Raw genomic sequence first — 18,695 nt, 5'->3', positions numbered from 1 at the left:
GGATCTAATTCAATTTCCATCCTCCTGTATCTCTTCAGACAAAATGAATCCCTTTCCCCTATATTCCCACAGCACTCTCTAATCATTTAAAGCATTGACACAACTTTATTTAATTTATATCTTTTGATTTGCTTACAGAAATAAATTAAATGAGCAGATATTATGCAATGTATTAAACATTTTATATGTTTTTGTTTAATCATACAACCCATTTTACAGATGGAGAAATTAAAGCTGTTTCCTTATCTGCAAAGAAAGAACTCTAAACCAAAAATGAACCATCTTATTCTTAGATGGTAAGCCCATCAATATCTTAAATACCTACAGGGTCTCATATAATAAATATTCCTAAGTGATTTTTTACTTTGATATTCTAGCACAGTGTTTGACACACTCTGAAGAGTCAGTGTTTGTTAAACCTGAATTGAGATAAAATGCAATTGAAATTTCGTGGCAGGCTTTACAGAGTGTCCATTTTGTACAAGATGCATTTTGAAGATTATGTTTGGTTTCTATTTTTACCACTTTTTTTTCACAGTGATAAAGGGAAAAGGCAAAAGATTTATCATCCTTTATCCCCCAGACCACTAGATGGAAGTAAATAGCAGTTATCAGTACTTATCAGCAGTAAACCTGACGTCAACATTTCTCAAGACTAAGTTCCACAAAGCAGTTGAAAGGAAGAGATATTACCATCAACTGGTAAGTATTCATGAGGTACCTACTGCCTATTTAAAAATGTTTTATGAATTCTAGGACAGAAATAGTTTCATTACTTTAGTGACTATTGACTAGTACTACTACCATTATTATATGGCTCTGTGTGACTCCTATGAAAGTACAAAAATAAATGTGTTTGGAAATTAAAGTCTAGTTTAATAGGATGGAGATAAAGCATATCAGGTTAAGTTCACTAGAGCACAGTTTTAACAGTGTTAGTTTTATGAACTTGCTGTCATGATTAACAGGAGGAACCAGGGCCTCTCCTAAGAGGGAGTAGTAGTAAAGGGCATTTTAAAAGGTAGCATTTGGAATGGTTCTAAAGAGGAACCAGGGAGAGTGGGGATCACCTCTGGATTGATTATCATAGTAATCTTTGCCTAGGAAGTGAGAGAGCAAAGCAGGTCTGGGGAAGTTCTGGTAAGAAAGCGCAATTAAAAAATATAATAATAATAATAATAATAATTATTATTATTATTATTATTATTAAAAACTATGTCAGTGCACAACAGCCAAAGGGTGGAAGCAACCCAAATGTTCATCCACTGATGACTGGATAAACAAGATGCCATGTGCCATGTATATATAATGAAATATTAGCCTTTAAAAGGAAGATAATTCTGGTGCATGTTATAACATTGTGCTAAGTGAAATAGTCAAGCACAAAAGGACAAATATTAGATGATTCCACTTGTATGAGATACTTAGTGTAGTCAAATTCAGAGAGACAGAAAGTAGAGTGGTATTTGCCAAGGGCTGGGTGAATGGGTTGGGTGGGTGGGAATGGGAAGTCCGTGTTAAATGGACGTGTATTTTCAGTTCAGGAAGATGAGAAAATTCTGGAGATGGGTGGCAGTGATGGGTGCACAACAGTGTGAATGTACTTCATGTCACTGAACTGCCCGCTTAAAAATGGCTAAAGTGGGTTGGGGGGGGTGCCTGGGTGGCTGAGTAGTTAAGCATCAGCCTTCAGCTCAAGTCATGATCCCAGGGTCCTGGGATGGAACCCCACATTGGGCTTCCTGCTCAGTGGGAAGTTTGTTTCTCCCTCTCCCACTCCCCCACTTGTGTTCCCTCTTTAGCTGTTTCTCTCTGTCAAATAAATAAAATCTTTTAAAAAATGGTTAAGATAGGGAAATTTATCATAATTAAGACAATAAGATTATATTTTACCACAATTAAGAAGATAAAATTTTAAAAACCTGTAAAAAAGAATTAGTGATCTCTCAATTAGGGGAGTGTGTGGCCTTGGCCATGTTCTGTTAGAAACATTGTCATTGATTCTGTTAGAAACATCATAGTCTGACTACCCACAGTGTTGAGAAGCTGACTCAGAGCCCTGTTTATTTAGAAACAAAAAAGTCAAGATAAATGTGGAATGCTGTGTCTGAAAACCTTTTATCTGAAGCTCTGCCCCTGGGTTGACAATTGAGGCAGCTTTTCTGTGTCAATGACTCACAAGGCTCAGATTCTTTAAGAGGAGGTGTTCTATTCTCACTAAAATGACTTTCAATAGCAAAGTTTGTCACAGTCTATGCTATTAGAGAACAAGATTTCTTAGCACTTTAACCTTGTTGTTAATTAACAAAAGCAGTTTTTATAGGATCTGAACAGAATTGAAAAAGCAAAGTCTCTGAGCAGAGTGGTGTGGAATAGACAAAGAAATGATTGAGCCCACCATCGCATGAGGCTGCTTGCAGATTCTAACGTTCCATGTTCTTGTGTCTGTCTGCATTTACATGGTTGGGATTTGTGAATGTGGTGCATACATTCCTCTGCTTTGGGACATTAAACTTTAAGATCACCAATGTAGTGATATTACAACCAAAAACCAACAACTGTGAAGTCTCCTTACATTATAGCACCGTTCACCTAAAATGTGTCTGTATCATTATAAAGTAGTTAATTCGAAAACCAAAGTTGCAAAAATGTCCACACAAAATGTTTACACAGTATTTTAAAATTAAGGTCATAAGTTTTCAGGATATAAGTTCTTAAATCTAAATAGTATTTTCTAATTTGTAATTTCTAATAAAACTGAACAGTGTTTCAGCAGTAACTTTGAAAACAAAAGTTGTTAAAAAGCTCAATTGATAAAAGTTTCTGTATTTCAGCTGATTCTACTTCGTATGAACCAAGTTAAAAACTAAGGGAGACAAGAAGAAATGTAGACTACTTCTTATAAAGTAGGCTACAATGAATCAAAAGCAATAGCAAAACAATGTGACTCATCAGGCAATGCAGTTATAATATATACACATTTGTGCACAATAAAAGTCTTTGTAAGTATGCAATCTGTGCACACAATTTCAAGACCCTTCAAAGAGCTTCTGTGTGCCCTGGCAGGTGGTGGGTTGGGTACACCAAAGGAGTTAAAGTTGACATCCCGTATACTACGCTGTCCTTACAGCTCTGATTAGGCAACAAGTTTCTCTGTCACAAAACCAGCTCACCAGGTACGAATTACTACGTAATGGACCACAAGCTCTGTAATTAGTGGCAATAGGGCTTTCAAAAATATGTATATAGAAGGTATAATTCCAGGCTGAAGCCAATGTTTGTGACAAAGTTGCTCTCTGCACACGACTTCGCTACTGAATAGCCAAGATTGAAAGAGATGGATGCAATTTGACAGTACCGGGTGGACAGGTTCTGTTGACGGCGGTCCCTACTCCTGGAAATGATGGAAACTATAGCTACGTCGGAGATTACCCATACTTCGATCAAAACCACAGCAGATTACAGAGCAGGCAGAGCTGTTTTTAGTTCATTTTAATTTGCGGCATAGATTCGTTATAAAAGGACAAGATTTAAACTTTGAGGACTCGTAAGGGTTAAGCAGGAAGTCGTCACCGTTGACACCCCACAGCTGAGCTGAAACAAACCCCCTCCCTCCATAATAAAGAGCAACTGTTCGCCCTCGAACAAAGTCTTCTTGAACACCTAGTGCGTGCTAAGAGTGTCTCCCACGAGATCTCAAGGATTTCTAAAGGATTTCACGATAGCCAAACCGGCCTTCTGGCCGAGAAAGAAGCACACCGCACTGCTGCCTTAGGTCAAGGAGAAAAATACATGCCAGGTGGGGAGTGGAGGGGCAGGTAAGTTAAAAAAAAAAGGGGGGAGGGGTGTGGGGGGGCAAACAGAGGAAAGATACATTTCGAAAAAAATTATGAATAAACAACCAGGGTTTTTTTTTGGCTAAAGTAAGAGACTTCTTTCTCAACTAGGCGGTTTGCAACTAATCCAAACTCAGGAAATAACTCTTGTGAGACGAATAAACTTAGTTCTGAAAAACATGCGCGTCCAGTAACATCCGAAAACACGTGGCGGGGGTGGGGAAATCGGTCGGAACACCCGGCGAGACTCCAACTCCCGTCGTCCCATTCGGCAGCTAAGCCGGATTGTTCAGGGCCAGCTGGCGCACTGGTTCCTGGGACTTGTGGTTTTCACTCCTGCGCCTCCCCGCGGGTTTGCGACGTTTAGCGACCATCGCGCCTGCGCCAGCGCCGGCTGAGAGGCTGGGGCCGTGGCGGCTCGTGCCGGGTGATGCTAGGCGGCTCCCTGGGCTCCAGGCTGTTGCGAGGTGTGGGTGGGAGTCGAGGGCAGTTCAGGTCGCGGGGTGTCCGCGAAGGTGGCGCAGCCATGGCGGCAGGGGAGAGCATGGCTCAGCGGATGGTTTGGGTGGACCTGGAGGTGAGTGCGGTCGGCGAGGGTGAAGGGAGACGAGTGAGGTTCCGCGCGTAGACGGGGGAGCTGAGCCTGTCCGCAGACAGCGGCGGGTCTCTGGGTTTCAGGTGTGGCAGGTGAGCGCCGACGGCTGTAGGCTGCGCGGGCAAGTCGGCAGGCTGGAGTCCTGTAGGCGCTGGGGACTGTGCTGGGCTGTGGGGTTTCTTTTCCAGAGGGAAGAGTCATCCATATGGCTCCCCAACCCCCTCTGCCCAAGCGTGACCCTCCCTAACGCTTTGGTCCTTCTGGGTTTAGGCTCGCTTCGGGGGGAGGGGCGGGGGGGGGGTTGGGACAGCGACTGTGCTAGACTCCAGACTCTCCTTCCGCAGTCTTACAGGACCCTAGGTTGTTAGCTGGACGGGACTCCGGACGTGACTCAGCCTTACCTCTCACTCCACAAACGAGAAAACTGAGGCCCCGAGAGAGGACTGAGCTCACTGAAGGTCATGCTATTAGGTTCCGTGATGGGGCTAGAACCCGGTTCTGATCCCTTTAGGTTTTCCATACTTAACGCTGCAGACTGCCCCCTCGGTTGGGCCTCAGTTTTCTTATACGTGGAATGGGGGTATGAACAGTGCTTTATACGTTAGGTTGTAAGGAAGATCAAGAGGCATAATTAATAGGAAAACTTTGTAAACTGCGGAGATGTAGTGATGTGAGTTGTATCTTACCAAATTGAATGCTGTCAGCCCTCAATTTTGCTGACTTTGCATCTGTCCTACAGTAGAACTAGGGTGCTTGACATACAGCAGGCCCTTGGCAAATATTCACCGAATAAGTTACTCATGTCAGTGTCTTGGGGGCTTGCCAGAGAAGCATTATTGTCTCTTTTATCCAGGCTATGGGATAGAAATGGAATATGCTTGAGGGAATTATTGTCACATAAAAATTGGGTAAAATAGACCAGAAAGATGATTTTGTGTGTTACCTATTTATTTTTGATTGCAGATGACAGGATTGGACATTGAGAAGGACCAGATTATTGAGATGGCCTGTCTGATAACTGACTCTGATCTCAACATTTTGGCTGAAGTAGGTGATACCACGTAATACAGTCATACTCTTTAGAGCGTATTAGAAATCTAAATCATTTTTCAAACTGAGGTCCATATAGGTTAAGTTCCAAAGGAATATGCTAGGTCATGGTAGGGTTGGTTCTGGAACCAAAGTAGTCTGTCTCACAGTCTAGTTATTTTTCAGTTATCCATGCCAAAAATTACAGAAGCATACGTGCCCTTGTTTACGGAGCCCTTACTGTGTGCCTCGCACAATTCTAAGTGCTTTATGTGTATCTACTTTTAGTCCTTAGAACAACTATGAGGTACGTAGTTGCACACATAGAGGAGGACATTTTGGCTCAGACATACTGGGTAATTTGCCCAAGGCCACCTGGCTTGTTACTGGGGAAGTCAGAAATTTAACCCAGCTGGTTTGAGTGAAGTACTTCTAGCCAATAAGAGAACCAGCTATTGTCTCTTCAGGATTAGTGACTCAGGCCAAAGTTAATCTCTCTATCACCACCTTAATTTTTTTTTTTTTTTAAAGATTTTATTTGTTTATTTGACAGAGACAGAGAGGTCACAAGTAGGCAGATAGAGAGAGGGAGAAGCAGGCTCCCCGCCAAGGAGAGAGAGCCCGATGCGGGGCTCGATCCCAGGACCCTGGGATCATGACCTGGGCCGAAAGCAGAGGCTTAACCCACTGAGCCACCCAGGCGCCCCTATCACCACCTTAATTTTAACTCTACTCTCTGTATGCCCAATTTCTGTCTTCTCAATTAGGGTATGTGCTTGTCTAGATCTGTTTTAAGATTTTAGAATTCTGTTGATGCAGAATCAGAATACTCTCTTGTTGATATATTGGGCATGATTAAGGTTTTAACATGCTGCTTTTAGCTGAAATATTAAAGCAACACACCTGTTGCCTTTCGGCCACTTATGAAGCATTTGAGAAGTGTGTGAGGGCATCTGATTGGTAGAGGGTGAAAGCCCTAATCTGGAATTGGTCCCTGGTCTCATACTGTTAGCCATTTCAGAGGCTATAAGAAATTCTAGAGTAGGAACACGGTAGGGATGTTTGTGGAAAAGGTGGTGCTATTAAAATCACTTCCCTGAGAGCAGGAGTGATGTGCTACTGTCATTGGTAGGTTTCATTAATGCGCAGTAAGACTTCTACTTAGTAGAAGTAGGTAAGGGATGGGAGGAGGCATTTATAGATGATTTGTGACTTTTGTGGAGTACTGCTGGATACGTCAGCTGGAGGAGAGTCCTGAGACTTTGTGTTTCTCGTCATAACAACTAGCTCTTTTTTTTTTTTTAATTTTTTTTAAACGTTATATAAATAAACCTCTATGTTTTAGCTTTGGTTGTTTTTTCCGTGTCACTTGGAATTTAGTGCGGATGAATAGCGAAGTGTCTTTATTTTGTGAGCCCTACGTACCCTTGGCTGAAGAAGAGTTTTTCCTTTAGACTGTTGATATAATGTGAAATACTGACAGTTTAATGGGCCAGTTAGTTAATATGTACCCTGGAGGAAATTTGGGTCTGTATTCACACAGCTGCAGATGAGTGTGGCATTTGTGAATAGACCCAGTCAGATGAGGATAAGAATGTTTAAAAAAAAAAAGGCACTCTTAAGTGTCCTTTCTGTGGAAAATATGTTTTATTCTTGTGTATGAGTCTGAGGAAGATGTTTTATACTGGTAGAAGAGCAAATATCCTACCCTGAACATTTTTCTGTAGGTAGCTTCATGTGCCAAACTGGGACCTAAAATAAGTTAGATGGCCTTAGATTAATAGTTTGCTTTTTCCACAGTGAATTCTGGAACACTGAAAAGAAATTAAAAAAATAAATAAAATAGTTTGCTTTTTTCATCATGGTTTGTTAAAATTTTTTTTTTTTAAACAGGATGAGGTTTTTTTGTTTTTTTAAAAAAATATGTAATCAGAACGAATTTTTTGCATCTTAGAGATTGCCTTTACTGGTTTTTCTTATTTGGCTAAAGCTCCTTGTTAGTTTTTAGATGTCCAGTAGTTAAATTCTAGCCATTCCTCTCAGTGATTGCGAACTATTTTTATTACTTAGTAGCAATAATACCTTGGATTCATAGAATACTTTTCTTCCAAGAATTCAAAGAACTTTGATATCTATAATTTCTTTTATCCTATGTTAAACATTCCATTGAGGGAAAGGAGCAGTCTGTTATCGCCATCGTTCAGGAGATACTATGCTCACGATGACTTGACAGCTGGGACTCATCTGAGACACTTAGTGTTCTGTTAAATGGAGCAGAGAATTTGACAGCCACGTGTTACTTTTTCTTGTTTTCCTCAAGTGTTACCAGTTACCTTTTTAACCTTTTGATATAAAAATATTGTTAAAATTAAACCTTATAACTTTATCCAACATGTATGTGTAGTAAGCTGTTTTTTGCCCTGTTCTGCTGCTGCATCCTACTCCCCAAAGTTTGTATATTTTCTTGGTATTTTGCATGCATATATAAATGTGTGTGTGTGTGTGTGTTTTTAAACACATGTACACAAGATCACATGCACATATATACTGTCCTACAATTTGTTTTTTTCACTTGGCAATATAGACACCTTCCAAAATGAACTCATAATTAGAGGTTGGCAAGCTCTTGGTTAAAAAAAGACTGAATAGTAAATATTTTAGGCTTGGAGTGCTACATACCTGTCACATGTTAGTTTTATAACTCTTGACAAATGTAAAAATCGTTCTTAGCTTGCTGGTAATAGAGGGGGAAAAAAAGCCAAAGACTCTGGCTATAGGTTGCTGACCCTTGACAGACAACCAATGTTCTCTATTAATAGGCATTTCACTTTTCAGAGGTAGGTGTGTGCGTGTGTGCACATGCATTCCTCTTTGCTGTTGCAAACAGCACTAGAATGAATAAGAATCACTTACAGAGGTAACAAAGGGCCCTCATCTCTTTCTCCTGCTATCTGTGTATTGAATCCTGACAGCAGCATAAACTTTAACACAGAAACCACGGTTATCCCTGTCAATTCTGGATGACTAATGGCTTTTCCCATCCACAGGGTCCTAACCTGATTATAAAACAGCCAGATGAGTTACTGGACAGCATGTCAGATTGGTGTAAGGAACATCATGGGAAGGTAACATTACCAAATAACAGGAGTGCTGCTTTGGGGATCAGTAACAAGCGTGTTGCTCCCACATCTGAATCCTATACCATTGTTGGATGGGATTTTAAAAAGGGTTAGAGGAAGATTGCTTGGCGAGCCTGGGAGACTGCTTGCTTGTTTACCTGTCATCTTTGGAACCTCTCGAGATCATCTTCTGAATGTTCTCTTTTTTCCTCTCCTGCACTCAGTCTATCGCGAACGCATTACGGATTGTCAAGTATTGCTCAAATCAGTCTTTTGGATAAGGTTAGACATCAACTTTCAGAAAAGGGGGAATGCTGCTCTCCTGTTAATAGTGGTTTCTTCCCAGAGCTTGGACTTTGAGCACCATCTTTTTCTGACTGTGTGGAAATGCTATTAACAATCAGGAACATAGCTTATTTGACCTGGATTCTTTAAGAAAAAAAATCAGTGCAAAGATGGCAGTTTCAGTTGAACTTGAGCTTTATAAATGGTCCATGTATGGTTATATTTGCCCATTTTAGCAGTGAAGTTTCATTTCTGGATGCCTTTGAAAACTGACTTGATGTGTTTCTGGTGGGGGCTGGGGATTCTCTCTTGCAGTCTGGTCTAACCAAGGCAGTGAAGGAGAGTACAATGACATTGCAGCAGGCAGAGTATGAATTTCTGTCCTTTGTACGACAGCAGACTCCTCCGGGGCTCTGTCCACTTGCAGGTAAAATCCAATCCTATGTATACCTTGTAGATAGTGTTCCATTGTAGTGGTTCAAGAGACTGCAGTTCCAGAAAGATCAACTAAGACCATCATGCCTTCCACTTGCCCTCACTTGGATTATACATCTTAATTTTGCGTTCAAGTTTCCTTGTGTAATTTATAACAGGAGTATTGGGAAACTGCCCTGAAACCCAATCTGGGGTACATAGACTCACTCAATGAAATTTTCCTTTATATTTTTATTATGGAAAAAATTCACATGTACAGGAAAGTTGGATTTGGTAATGGTTTAACCTTGCGCCATATTTGTTTTACTTGTCTGTTTTTTTTTTGTCGGACATTTGAAAGTAAATTGTAGACATTTTGACACCTCATTTCTAAGTACTTCATCGTGTATTTCTTAAGAATAAGGACATTTTCTCATGTAGCCACAGTATCATTATCACATTTAAGGTAATTAAAAATAATTCACTAATACCGTTTGACATCTAGTCCACGTGCCAAATGTCTACTTGTTTTTGAACCAGTACTCCGTCAAGTCCCATCCATTTCATTTGGTTATTTTGTCTCTTGAGTCTCAATCTAAAATGTCCACCTGTTTTTTTTTTTTTTTTTTCCCTTTTCTTTCCTGTGTGACAGTGACTGCTTAAACTGGGCCAGTTCTACTAGGATTTTGAAAGTACAGCCATTGTCAGAGAAAAGTTAATGGTCTCTGGAAGTGTATTTGCATTTGTATATGTAAACTGATACAATAACTTATACTTTTCTTAAATTTCATTTTAAAAGTTTTGACTTTAAGTACTAGAGTATATGTTGTATGTATATTTTCCCTCTAGCTAGTTTGGCTGCTGTTTATTTTAAAGTAGTTATTTAAAATTTAGTGTTTTTAATATAAATTACTGTATGGAAACATGAATATGGATACAGTTTGTTAAAATTGGAATGTGAATAAAGTTTTATTTACTTAATGTGGTTAAGTTTTTAGTGTTAATAGTGTGGCTTTCATGACACTGGGAGAAAATGTGCACATTTGGTATGATCTGAAAAAGTAACAAATGGATTTGTGCATTATTTTAAGTATGTGGAATTTATCCTTTTTGTCCATTGAGGCTATTTATAAAATTATTATGAGCTAGACTGAGTAAATACTCAGAAGTCTGTATTTGTAGCCCAATCAAATGCACCAAACCTGATTTAGAAATTCCGAGATGCTTTTAGGAATTGTTTGAATTAAAAAAAAAAAAAAAAATCCCCTCCATTTCAGTACTGGTTAATAATTTTGATATCCTGTTGTATACTGCTAGAAATACACAGATGCGGTATGCTTCGTGTCTTTCTAGGAAATTCAGTTCATGCAGATAAGAAGTTTCTTGACAAATACATGCCCCAGTTCATGAAACATCTTCATTATAGAATAATTGATGTGAGCACTGTTAAAGAACTGTGCAGGTAAGGGCTATATTTAGGATCCATTAAATTGCCTCATTTAGCATGTTTTAATTGAGAATTTGTGGAAAGTAATTGAATAGAATGCTAGAACTGAGGGTGCCAAGTGGGTGTGTAACTTCCTCCCTTTCTGACTTGGACAGGTCCTTAGTTGATTCTGGACTGGTGAGAAATGGGGAAAACAATGTCGAAAATCTTATGTATAAATTTCATTAGTTCACAAAATTTATTGAACACCATTCTGTGCTAGGCATTGGCCTATGCGCTGGGAACCTAACAAATGAAAAGCCTTGAAATAGCCTAGAATTGGTGCTGCACATACACTGTGTGATGACTTCTGTAATGGAAATGTGCATACTGACTGTTGGGGGCACCGGGGGGAAGGAGCCCCGAGATGTTGGAGTAAGGAATGAGAAGCCGGGGAAAGTTCCACATAGGAAGTTTAAGTTGAGATTGGAAGAGGAGTTGGATGTTTTCCTGGCATTTAGATGAGGCGGGAGGATTCCAGAGAACGGGCCGAAGTATGAAGAAATGAGGGCTCAGGGAGATAGGGGAATTACAAATGGTCCATCAGTGCCAAAGTGCCAGGCATGCGGCTTGCAAAAGGTAGGAAGTAAGACCAAATTGTGAAGGGCTGAGATGGTTAACATGAGAGTCGGTTTCCCTTAAAGATGTGTAAGTAGAAGAATCCGTGATACGATTAGGTCATTCTGATCATAAGGTGGCAGAAAAGAGGGCGATAAGAAGGGACACTTTTGCCTTGTCTTGGAGACAGAAGAATGAGCTAGGGACATGGTGTTTGGGTGGCAGAGAAGGGTGTGGAGAATGTCACATCTTGAGATGTCACTTGGCATGGTATGCCGTGTTCGAATGGGGGAATGAGGGAAAGGAAGAGCTCTAAGCAATTCTGCAGTTCCTGGTTTCTGCAGTTAGGCAGAGGATGGTATTGTTCAAAGATAAAGGGGAAAATAGGAACAAAAGCAGATGGGGTGGGTGGGAGAAGGGAGGTCTTGAGGATAAGTGTAGGTTTACATGTGTTCATTAGAAGTGTCTGATGGATTCGTAGGCGGAGATGCAGGTGGTTGGCCATCCGTGACAAGGTAGGAGAGGGCTGGAGTGGAGTGAATTTAGGAATCGTGGATGAGCATGAGCTTGCTTACCGGGAAGAGCTAGGGTGAAGACACAGTCCCAGGCAAGGAGGCTTCTGGAGTCACAACCCAAAATGCCTTTTTCAGTGTTAATAAATGACTTGAAGGAGGTAATTATCCAGTATATTTGAGACAGTTTCCTTTGAGAGTTCCATTTTTGCTGTGTATAGACGCTGGTATCCAGAAGAATATGAATTTGCACCAAAGAAGGCTGCTTCTCACAGGTAAGTTTGGGTCCTTCTAAGCGCTTGGCAATCTGACACACATGTAACCCTCCAGTTCCTGACTGCTTAAAATAGTGTCTGTCCTCCACTGTTTTTTTCTTGGGGGAACAAGTAAAAGCCAGCTAGCATAAAGTTAACTTTCTTTTGCTATGATTATTAGAAATTCTGGTCAGGATTCTGATATTCCTTCTGAGATATGTAGCATCTTATGTCTTCACTCCAGTTTTAACACTAAAAGATAGCTTAGTTTGTAGGTGTGTTGAAGCAGTCTTTAATCTTTCTAGTAATGAGCAGTATTAATATTCTTACCAGCAAGGATATGAATACTTGTAGCCACTTAAAATTAGAATACTTTGTCAACAGTTGGGTTAACATACTTAGCCTAACTTTGGCACTTTTGAGTGTTTCAGATCCTTTCTATTAAGTCTGCAGACTTAGCCACAGGTACACAAGAAATTTGAAGATTTTGTTTATCTACTGTCCTGTACTGGCTCTTTTACTTTAAAAAAAAGTTGTGTTTTTTTGTTTTGTTTTGTTTTTTTAATTTTGTCGTCTTTCAGGAGGAACGTAAGACTTAATTGGGGATTTACTGCTGGCTTCTAAGGGCAGCATTTAGTGCATCCGTTTACTGAGTGCCTATGTGCACAGTCTAGGCAAACAGAGACTGAGTCCCTGCTATAAAGAACCCGGCCTGCTAGTGTTTCTTTGCGGGGTCGGGGGAGGGGAATTGCATGGACCCCAGTGCAGGAATGCAGGTTTCCAGTACCTCATCTGAAACAATTAGGGTTTGATGCCTTTTGGATTTCGGCATTTTTCAATCTTTAGAAAGGTCACAGTGTATCTATGGTATTAACCATTCTGTAACATGCCTTACAAGTTCTGAAAACGCGTCCCATGATCAACCACATGGATGTTTCTGCTGTGGAACATAAGGATAGAGGCCCTTGACTTCTCATTCAGAGCTTACTGATGGACCTGCACACGGTTCTCATAATCTAGCTTACCGATTTCTCAGACTCGACAGATGAGAGAGCATGTTAGAGAAGAGTGTGTTGTAGCTGATGGTAGCACACATCTCCCTTAGAGTGGAGGCACAACCTCCGTGTTGGCCAGGTACTGGCTGATGATTGATGCTTATTATGACTGAGTCACGAGTCACGTTTGAGCAGGTCATTGTATTTTGTACAGGGATGTCATTAAATCTTGCACAGTGTTCCCCAAATTCTGTTCCAAGAGCTGTTAATGATTATTCCACACCCACACACATGGTTGATTACATTTTAGACACACTGTGTGTGTAGTAGATCCTCCCCGTGGACACTCACAGCCCACATTAGCACAGTAAATGCTTTGCACAGAAGTTCAGAAAAGGAGTGCTGGACTTAGTTTTTCCTGAACTCACTTGAACCTAGAATTCTTTTTTCCATGGAACCCTTGACCATCTTATAGGACAGTCTAGGAGACTTTATCATCTGATATATTTTAGGGAAAAAAATTTTTTTAATACAGTTTTTTCTTTTTTTTAACAAAGCACTTACATTTGCTTGATTAAAACATTCCTCTTCTAGATGGTGTCAGCAGCATTTACAGTAGTACCTGTTGTTACTCCTAAGTTACATTGTCGATGGCTTCCTTCCTCCGTGGGCATTTCACTTCAGTGTGATGTGTTTGCTTGTAGGGCGCTCGATGACATTAGTGAAAGCATCAAAGAACTTCAGTTTTACCGAAATAACATCTTCAAGAAGAAAACAGATGAAAAGAAGAGGAAAATTATAGAAAACGGGGAAAATGAGAAGACTGTGAGTTGATGGCAGGGCTCATGCTGTCAGCGCATAGTTCTTGGGAAGCAGCTGCTGGTGGTTGCGTTTGGTTTTGTTTTTTGTTCCCACTGATTGCTTGGCACAGCACCTTCTTTCAGTTAACTTGCGTCTCCAGATTATTCAAGCAGACAGCACCTGAAATACCATTTTTCTCCTAACATTCTATTTTCATTTATGATACAGCAGCTCCTCTGTAAGTACCAGGTCATGTCCATCCCTCGGTACATATCTGCATTTGCTTTTAGACCATTTCTTTTGTTTAAAATAATAATATAATAATAAAGCTAGTTCTATTGAAATGCAAATGTTTTTGTTCCATCTATTCTTTAGTAGTTTGAAATGGTGGCTTTTTTCTCAGCGGTACGGTTGATGTTGAAATTCTCATGATGACACAGGGATGGGTTAACTCTTCGTATGTTAAACAGCCGGTGAACTTGTTCTATTCTGCTCTATAAGTCAAGCACAGAATAATTGAAGCAAACTTGGGCTCATTGTTGTGGTTATCGAACTGGCAGAGCTCCGGAATGGCTACTTCTCACTGCACGCCATAAATTCAAGTCCGTCATCAGAGAGGGATTCTGTAAGTAAGAAGGTTTATTGAAGAGATACTCTGTCTTACACTGTCATGTGCTAGTTTTATAAAACATTGGCTGCCCCAGGTGTAATGCTCTGTAAGTATCTGAGAAAGGTTTTCAGTCTATCTTAACTCCTAATTTGTGTACTTTACAGCACAGTGTTAAGGTGAATCCTTAGCCAGAATCCCTTGTCTATAGAACACAACTCACTCTGACATATGTCTTCTTAAGGCAAGAAATCAGGATTGGGAAGGCCCATAGGTAGCTTCTGCCTATCCTAGAGAACCACTGGATCTCAAATTGCATTCCGCAGCCTGTTCCGGCCATTATGTGGACATAGTGGTGTGATCCCAATGCGTGAGAATTATAGATCAGGAATCATTAGCCTGTGGATCAGGATTAGCATAATTTTATGTACTAAGTTTTTTTAGCTTTGCAACAACCAACTGTGTGAGTGGAGAAAGACTTGAACTTTTTTCCAGATGAGTCAATCAAGGCTCAAATTTATAAGTATAGTTAGGTGTAAGCTGAGAAAACGTTAGTCTGCTGACTTCTGACTGTTCTTTCTGCTGCCTGGAGTAGAATGGGTTTAGCTCATGTGCCAGCTTCAGTGGTTTGGAAGACAGGACTGTATCCCAGTTGAGGACAGCGCTCTTGAATCAAGCTCTGGGTTCAGATTTGAGCTCTGAGACCTACTGAGTGGCTCTGCAAGTTCACTTCTCTAAGCCTCAAGTTTCTTACTTATAAGATGAGAATGATGGTATCTGACTTAAAGAATGACGTTAGAATGAAATGCTTCCCATATAGTTCTGAGCTCAGGGCTTGGTACATGGTGAGCACCTTGATGTGCTGTGAGAGTGGACTCGTTTCGTCCAGGATCCCTGGGAAATGGTGCCTTGCTCGATCAGCTCTGGTGGCTGGGGCATTATTTTATTTATTTATTTTTTATTTTTTCAGTGTAACAGTATTCATTATTTTTGCATCACACCCAGTGCTCCATGCAATCCGTGTCCTCTCTAATACCTAGCACCTGGATCCTCCAACCTCCCACTCCCTGCCCCTTCAAAACCCTCAGATTGTTTTTCAGAGTCCATAGTCTATCATGGTTCACCTCCCCTTCCAATTTCCCTCAACTCCCTTCTCCTCTCCATCTCCCTTGTCCTCCATGCTATTTGTTATGCTCCACAAATAAGTGAAACCATATGATAATTTACTCTCTCTGCTTGACTTATTTCACTCAGCATCATCTCTTCCAGTCCTGTCCATGTTGCTACAACAGTTGGGTATTCATCCTTTCTGATGGAGGCATAATACTCCATAGTGAATATGGACCACATCTTCCTTATCCATTCGTCCATTGAAGGGCATCTTGGTTCTTTCCACAATTTGGTGACCGTGGCCATTGCTGCTATAAACATTGGGGTACAGATGGCCCTTCTTTTCACTACATCTGTATCTTTGGGGTAAATACCCAGGAGTGCAATTGTAGGGTCATAGGGAAGCTCTATTTTTAATTTCTTGAGGCATCTCCACACTGTTCTCCAAAGTGGCTGCACGAACTTGCATTCCCACCAACAGTGTAAGAGGGTTTGGGGCATTATTTTAAATCCACGTTCACTTAATGGCCTATGATGGACCATGTGTTACCGAGGCTTGTCTCACTGCCAGTGTGACCTTGAGTTGACTTAGTTCTTCCAACTAAAATTTGGCAAATAGTCTTCGTCCTTACTCAGCTCTCAGGAATGTTACAAATTCTCACACGGGAATAGATAGGGGAACACTGGGCTTGAGAAAGGTTCCATGGAAGCAGATGCTGCTGTTAGTGGTGCAGGAGTTCTCCCCCACAGCTGGCCCACGTGGTCATCAGGTTAATTGTCCTGCCTGCCCTGCCATTTGGTTTTCTTAAGAATTTTAGCTCCAGGTGTTCATTTTAAGTCTTCTGTCCCATGAACGACCTGCTCACTTATTTAATCCTCTATTCCATGTCTTCCTACGGGAGCAGTATCTCCTGATGGAGCTCATGTTAATTTTTAGCAAGATAATTGGCAGCCTGTGAAATAAGCAAATCTGGTCCAAGGCAGGTCTGTGTAAAGGCATGATGGTTCGGTGATCAGTTCATTATTTATCAGTCTGCTTAAAAAAAAAAAAAAGGAAATTTAAATTGGTAGTTCTCCTAACGGATTTCACATGGGATTCCTGAAGCTATGAAGTAATTTCTGTGAAATGAGCTGCCATGCAAATTGGTTTAAATATAACCACGGCCTTAAGAATGATCAGTATGTTTGTTTAGCAGAACTTGCTGTTCCAGCGCTCCCGAGGGCTTTTCAGTTGGTGGTTCTCCTGGCTGAGCTGTAATTATCCTGCAAGCTCTATGCACAGGATTACCCAGGTATATTTCCCCTGAATTAAACTCGTAAGGTGAACGGATTCGTACAGTGATGATAGTCCCAGTCAGCATTCCTCGAGTGCTTTTTGTCATCTTCCCATTACAGTGAGTGTGTGGGCCAGAAAGACCCCCTTTTTTCAGTAGCTTAGCCATAACAGATAAGGACAGAGCCTGAGACCCCTGTGTTTTATCATTGACAAAACAATATATCTCTGTATTAATAAAGCAGTGGACAAATTTACAGGGAAATTGATCGGTTTCTTTTGGCAGAAGTGGTGTTCTTGTATGTGTAAGCCTTAAAAAAGGTAAGAATAGCTAGTTGTAATGTTCACATGCGGTTCTGTCATTAAATACATTTTGACATACTGATTGCCTTGTGACAGTGCATGACAGTCCTAGGTACACTCAAGCATTTACATCTCGAAACATTAATAAGCAGCTGGGATGGTGGAAAATTGGTTGTTAGGATAAGCCGTCTGTAGCAGATTCATGAAAGTGAAAGCTGTTCCTTCCGTATCTTTTGATGAGGCAGAAGCTGTTAATGCTCTGTTTTTCGCTACACGCTATCTGTTGTGAGTATTGAGTTTGGGTTATTTGACCAAAGCCTTTTAATTTTATGCGGCTCCTGATTATACCATAGCCACGGTACTTGCAGAAATGAAGAGTTTCTTCTTGTTGAGTCTTTTCTACTGAGTAGAAGGGTCCTTGAACTGTTCTCAGAGGACAGGTCTTAAATCTCCTCAACACACATGCAAAGGGGTAACTACATATGGTTACTTATTTAGCTTGATGGGTTTTTTCCCTACAATATGTACATATGTATAAAAACATTATGTTGTGTTCCTTAAGTATGTAATTTCTGTATGTCCGCTATCTCAATTAAAGGCTGCTGAGAATAAGGGATTATAAATCTTCACGGCACTAACCGTGTAGTCATTGCTTTCATAACTGACTTGTCGAGTCTAGTGCATCAGACCCGAGCTTTAACCTGGTTTCCGGGGGAGTTTAATCAGTTTCATTTTGCGCCTGGGTTGTGAGACCACTGGTGTTCCAGGATACAGAAAACAGGAGTCTCTGATTCAGGAATGAGTTCTAGAAAATGGAAGGATTGGGGAGCAAAAAAATACATTCTTGTGCAAATGGAAACGTACCATAAACAGCCTGCAGAATCTTCGAGGACCCGCGAGAACTTGCATAATTTGGGGTGCATAACTATGCGAATTGTACAGCTAACCCTTGAACAACACAGAGGTTGGGGCACCATGCCCCCCCCCCAGTCAAAATCTGCATATGTAAATTTTTACTGCCCCGAAACTTTACTAATAGACTCTCTAGAGATCATTTTCCCTGCAGTGCTCATGCAGGGATGATTAGTGCCACACAACATTTTAAGTGGATATTCGCACAGATGGTGGCTCTGAAATTATTACACCAGTATGGTTTATGCAGTTATGATTTAATATTGCGTCTTCATATTCGCTTCCATTTCTCTCAGCTGTGGATGATGCCCTGTATGGTCTATTAGTGTTTGGGTAAGTTTTGATAAATTTGTAACTTACATTCAGTTTGTGTATATTTTACGGTAGTCATGTTGAAATAGTATCTACATATATTTTATGCATATGTGACATACCTAACCTTTTCTTAATTTTTTTCCGTATTTCCAGGCTGTGCAGCTCGTCTGTGACTTATTTCAAATTGTCGCATATTTCCGAAAATTTTCCAACATATTTATTGAAAAAAATCCACATATATGTGGAGTGGTATAGTTCAAAACATGTTGTTCAGAGGTCAACTGTACTTAG

General features: G+C 40.6%; 1 protein-coding gene across 2 annotated transcripts; it reads left to right on the top strand.

The window, feature by feature from the left end:
• The first annotated feature begins 4,196 nt into the window (after window positions 1-4,196).
• REXO2 (RNA exonuclease 2) lies at window positions 4,197-14,234 on the top strand. Of its 2 annotated transcripts, XM_059416682.1 has the most exons (7): window positions 4,198-4,413; window positions 5,395-5,478; window positions 8,508-8,585; window positions 9,180-9,291; window positions 10,632-10,740; window positions 12,056-12,109; window positions 13,788-14,234. In XM_059416682.1, the coding sequence occupies exons 1-7, from the start codon at window positions 4,267-4,269 to the stop codon at window positions 13,915-13,917; spliced, it is 714 nt and encodes a 237-aa protein (XP_059272665.1). In that variant the 5' UTR covers window positions 4,198-4,266; the 3' UTR covers window positions 13,918-14,234. The 2 variants fall into 2 exon arrangements, with proteins under 2 accessions (XP_059272669.1, XP_059272665.1); XM_059416686.1 differs by lacking the exon at window positions 12,056-12,109 and having other exon boundaries at window positions 4,197-4,413.
• The last annotated feature ends 4,461 nt before the right edge of the window (window positions 14,235-18,695 follow it).

This window comes from Mustela nigripes, chromosome 1 (genome assembly GCF_022355385.1).
Source record: "Mustela nigripes isolate SB6536 chromosome 1, MUSNIG.SB6536, whole genome shotgun sequence".
NCBI classification, from domain to species: Eukaryota; Metazoa; Chordata; class Mammalia; order Carnivora; family Mustelidae; genus Mustela; species Mustela nigripes.
This window is presented reverse-complemented; position numbering and strand designations above follow the sequence as displayed.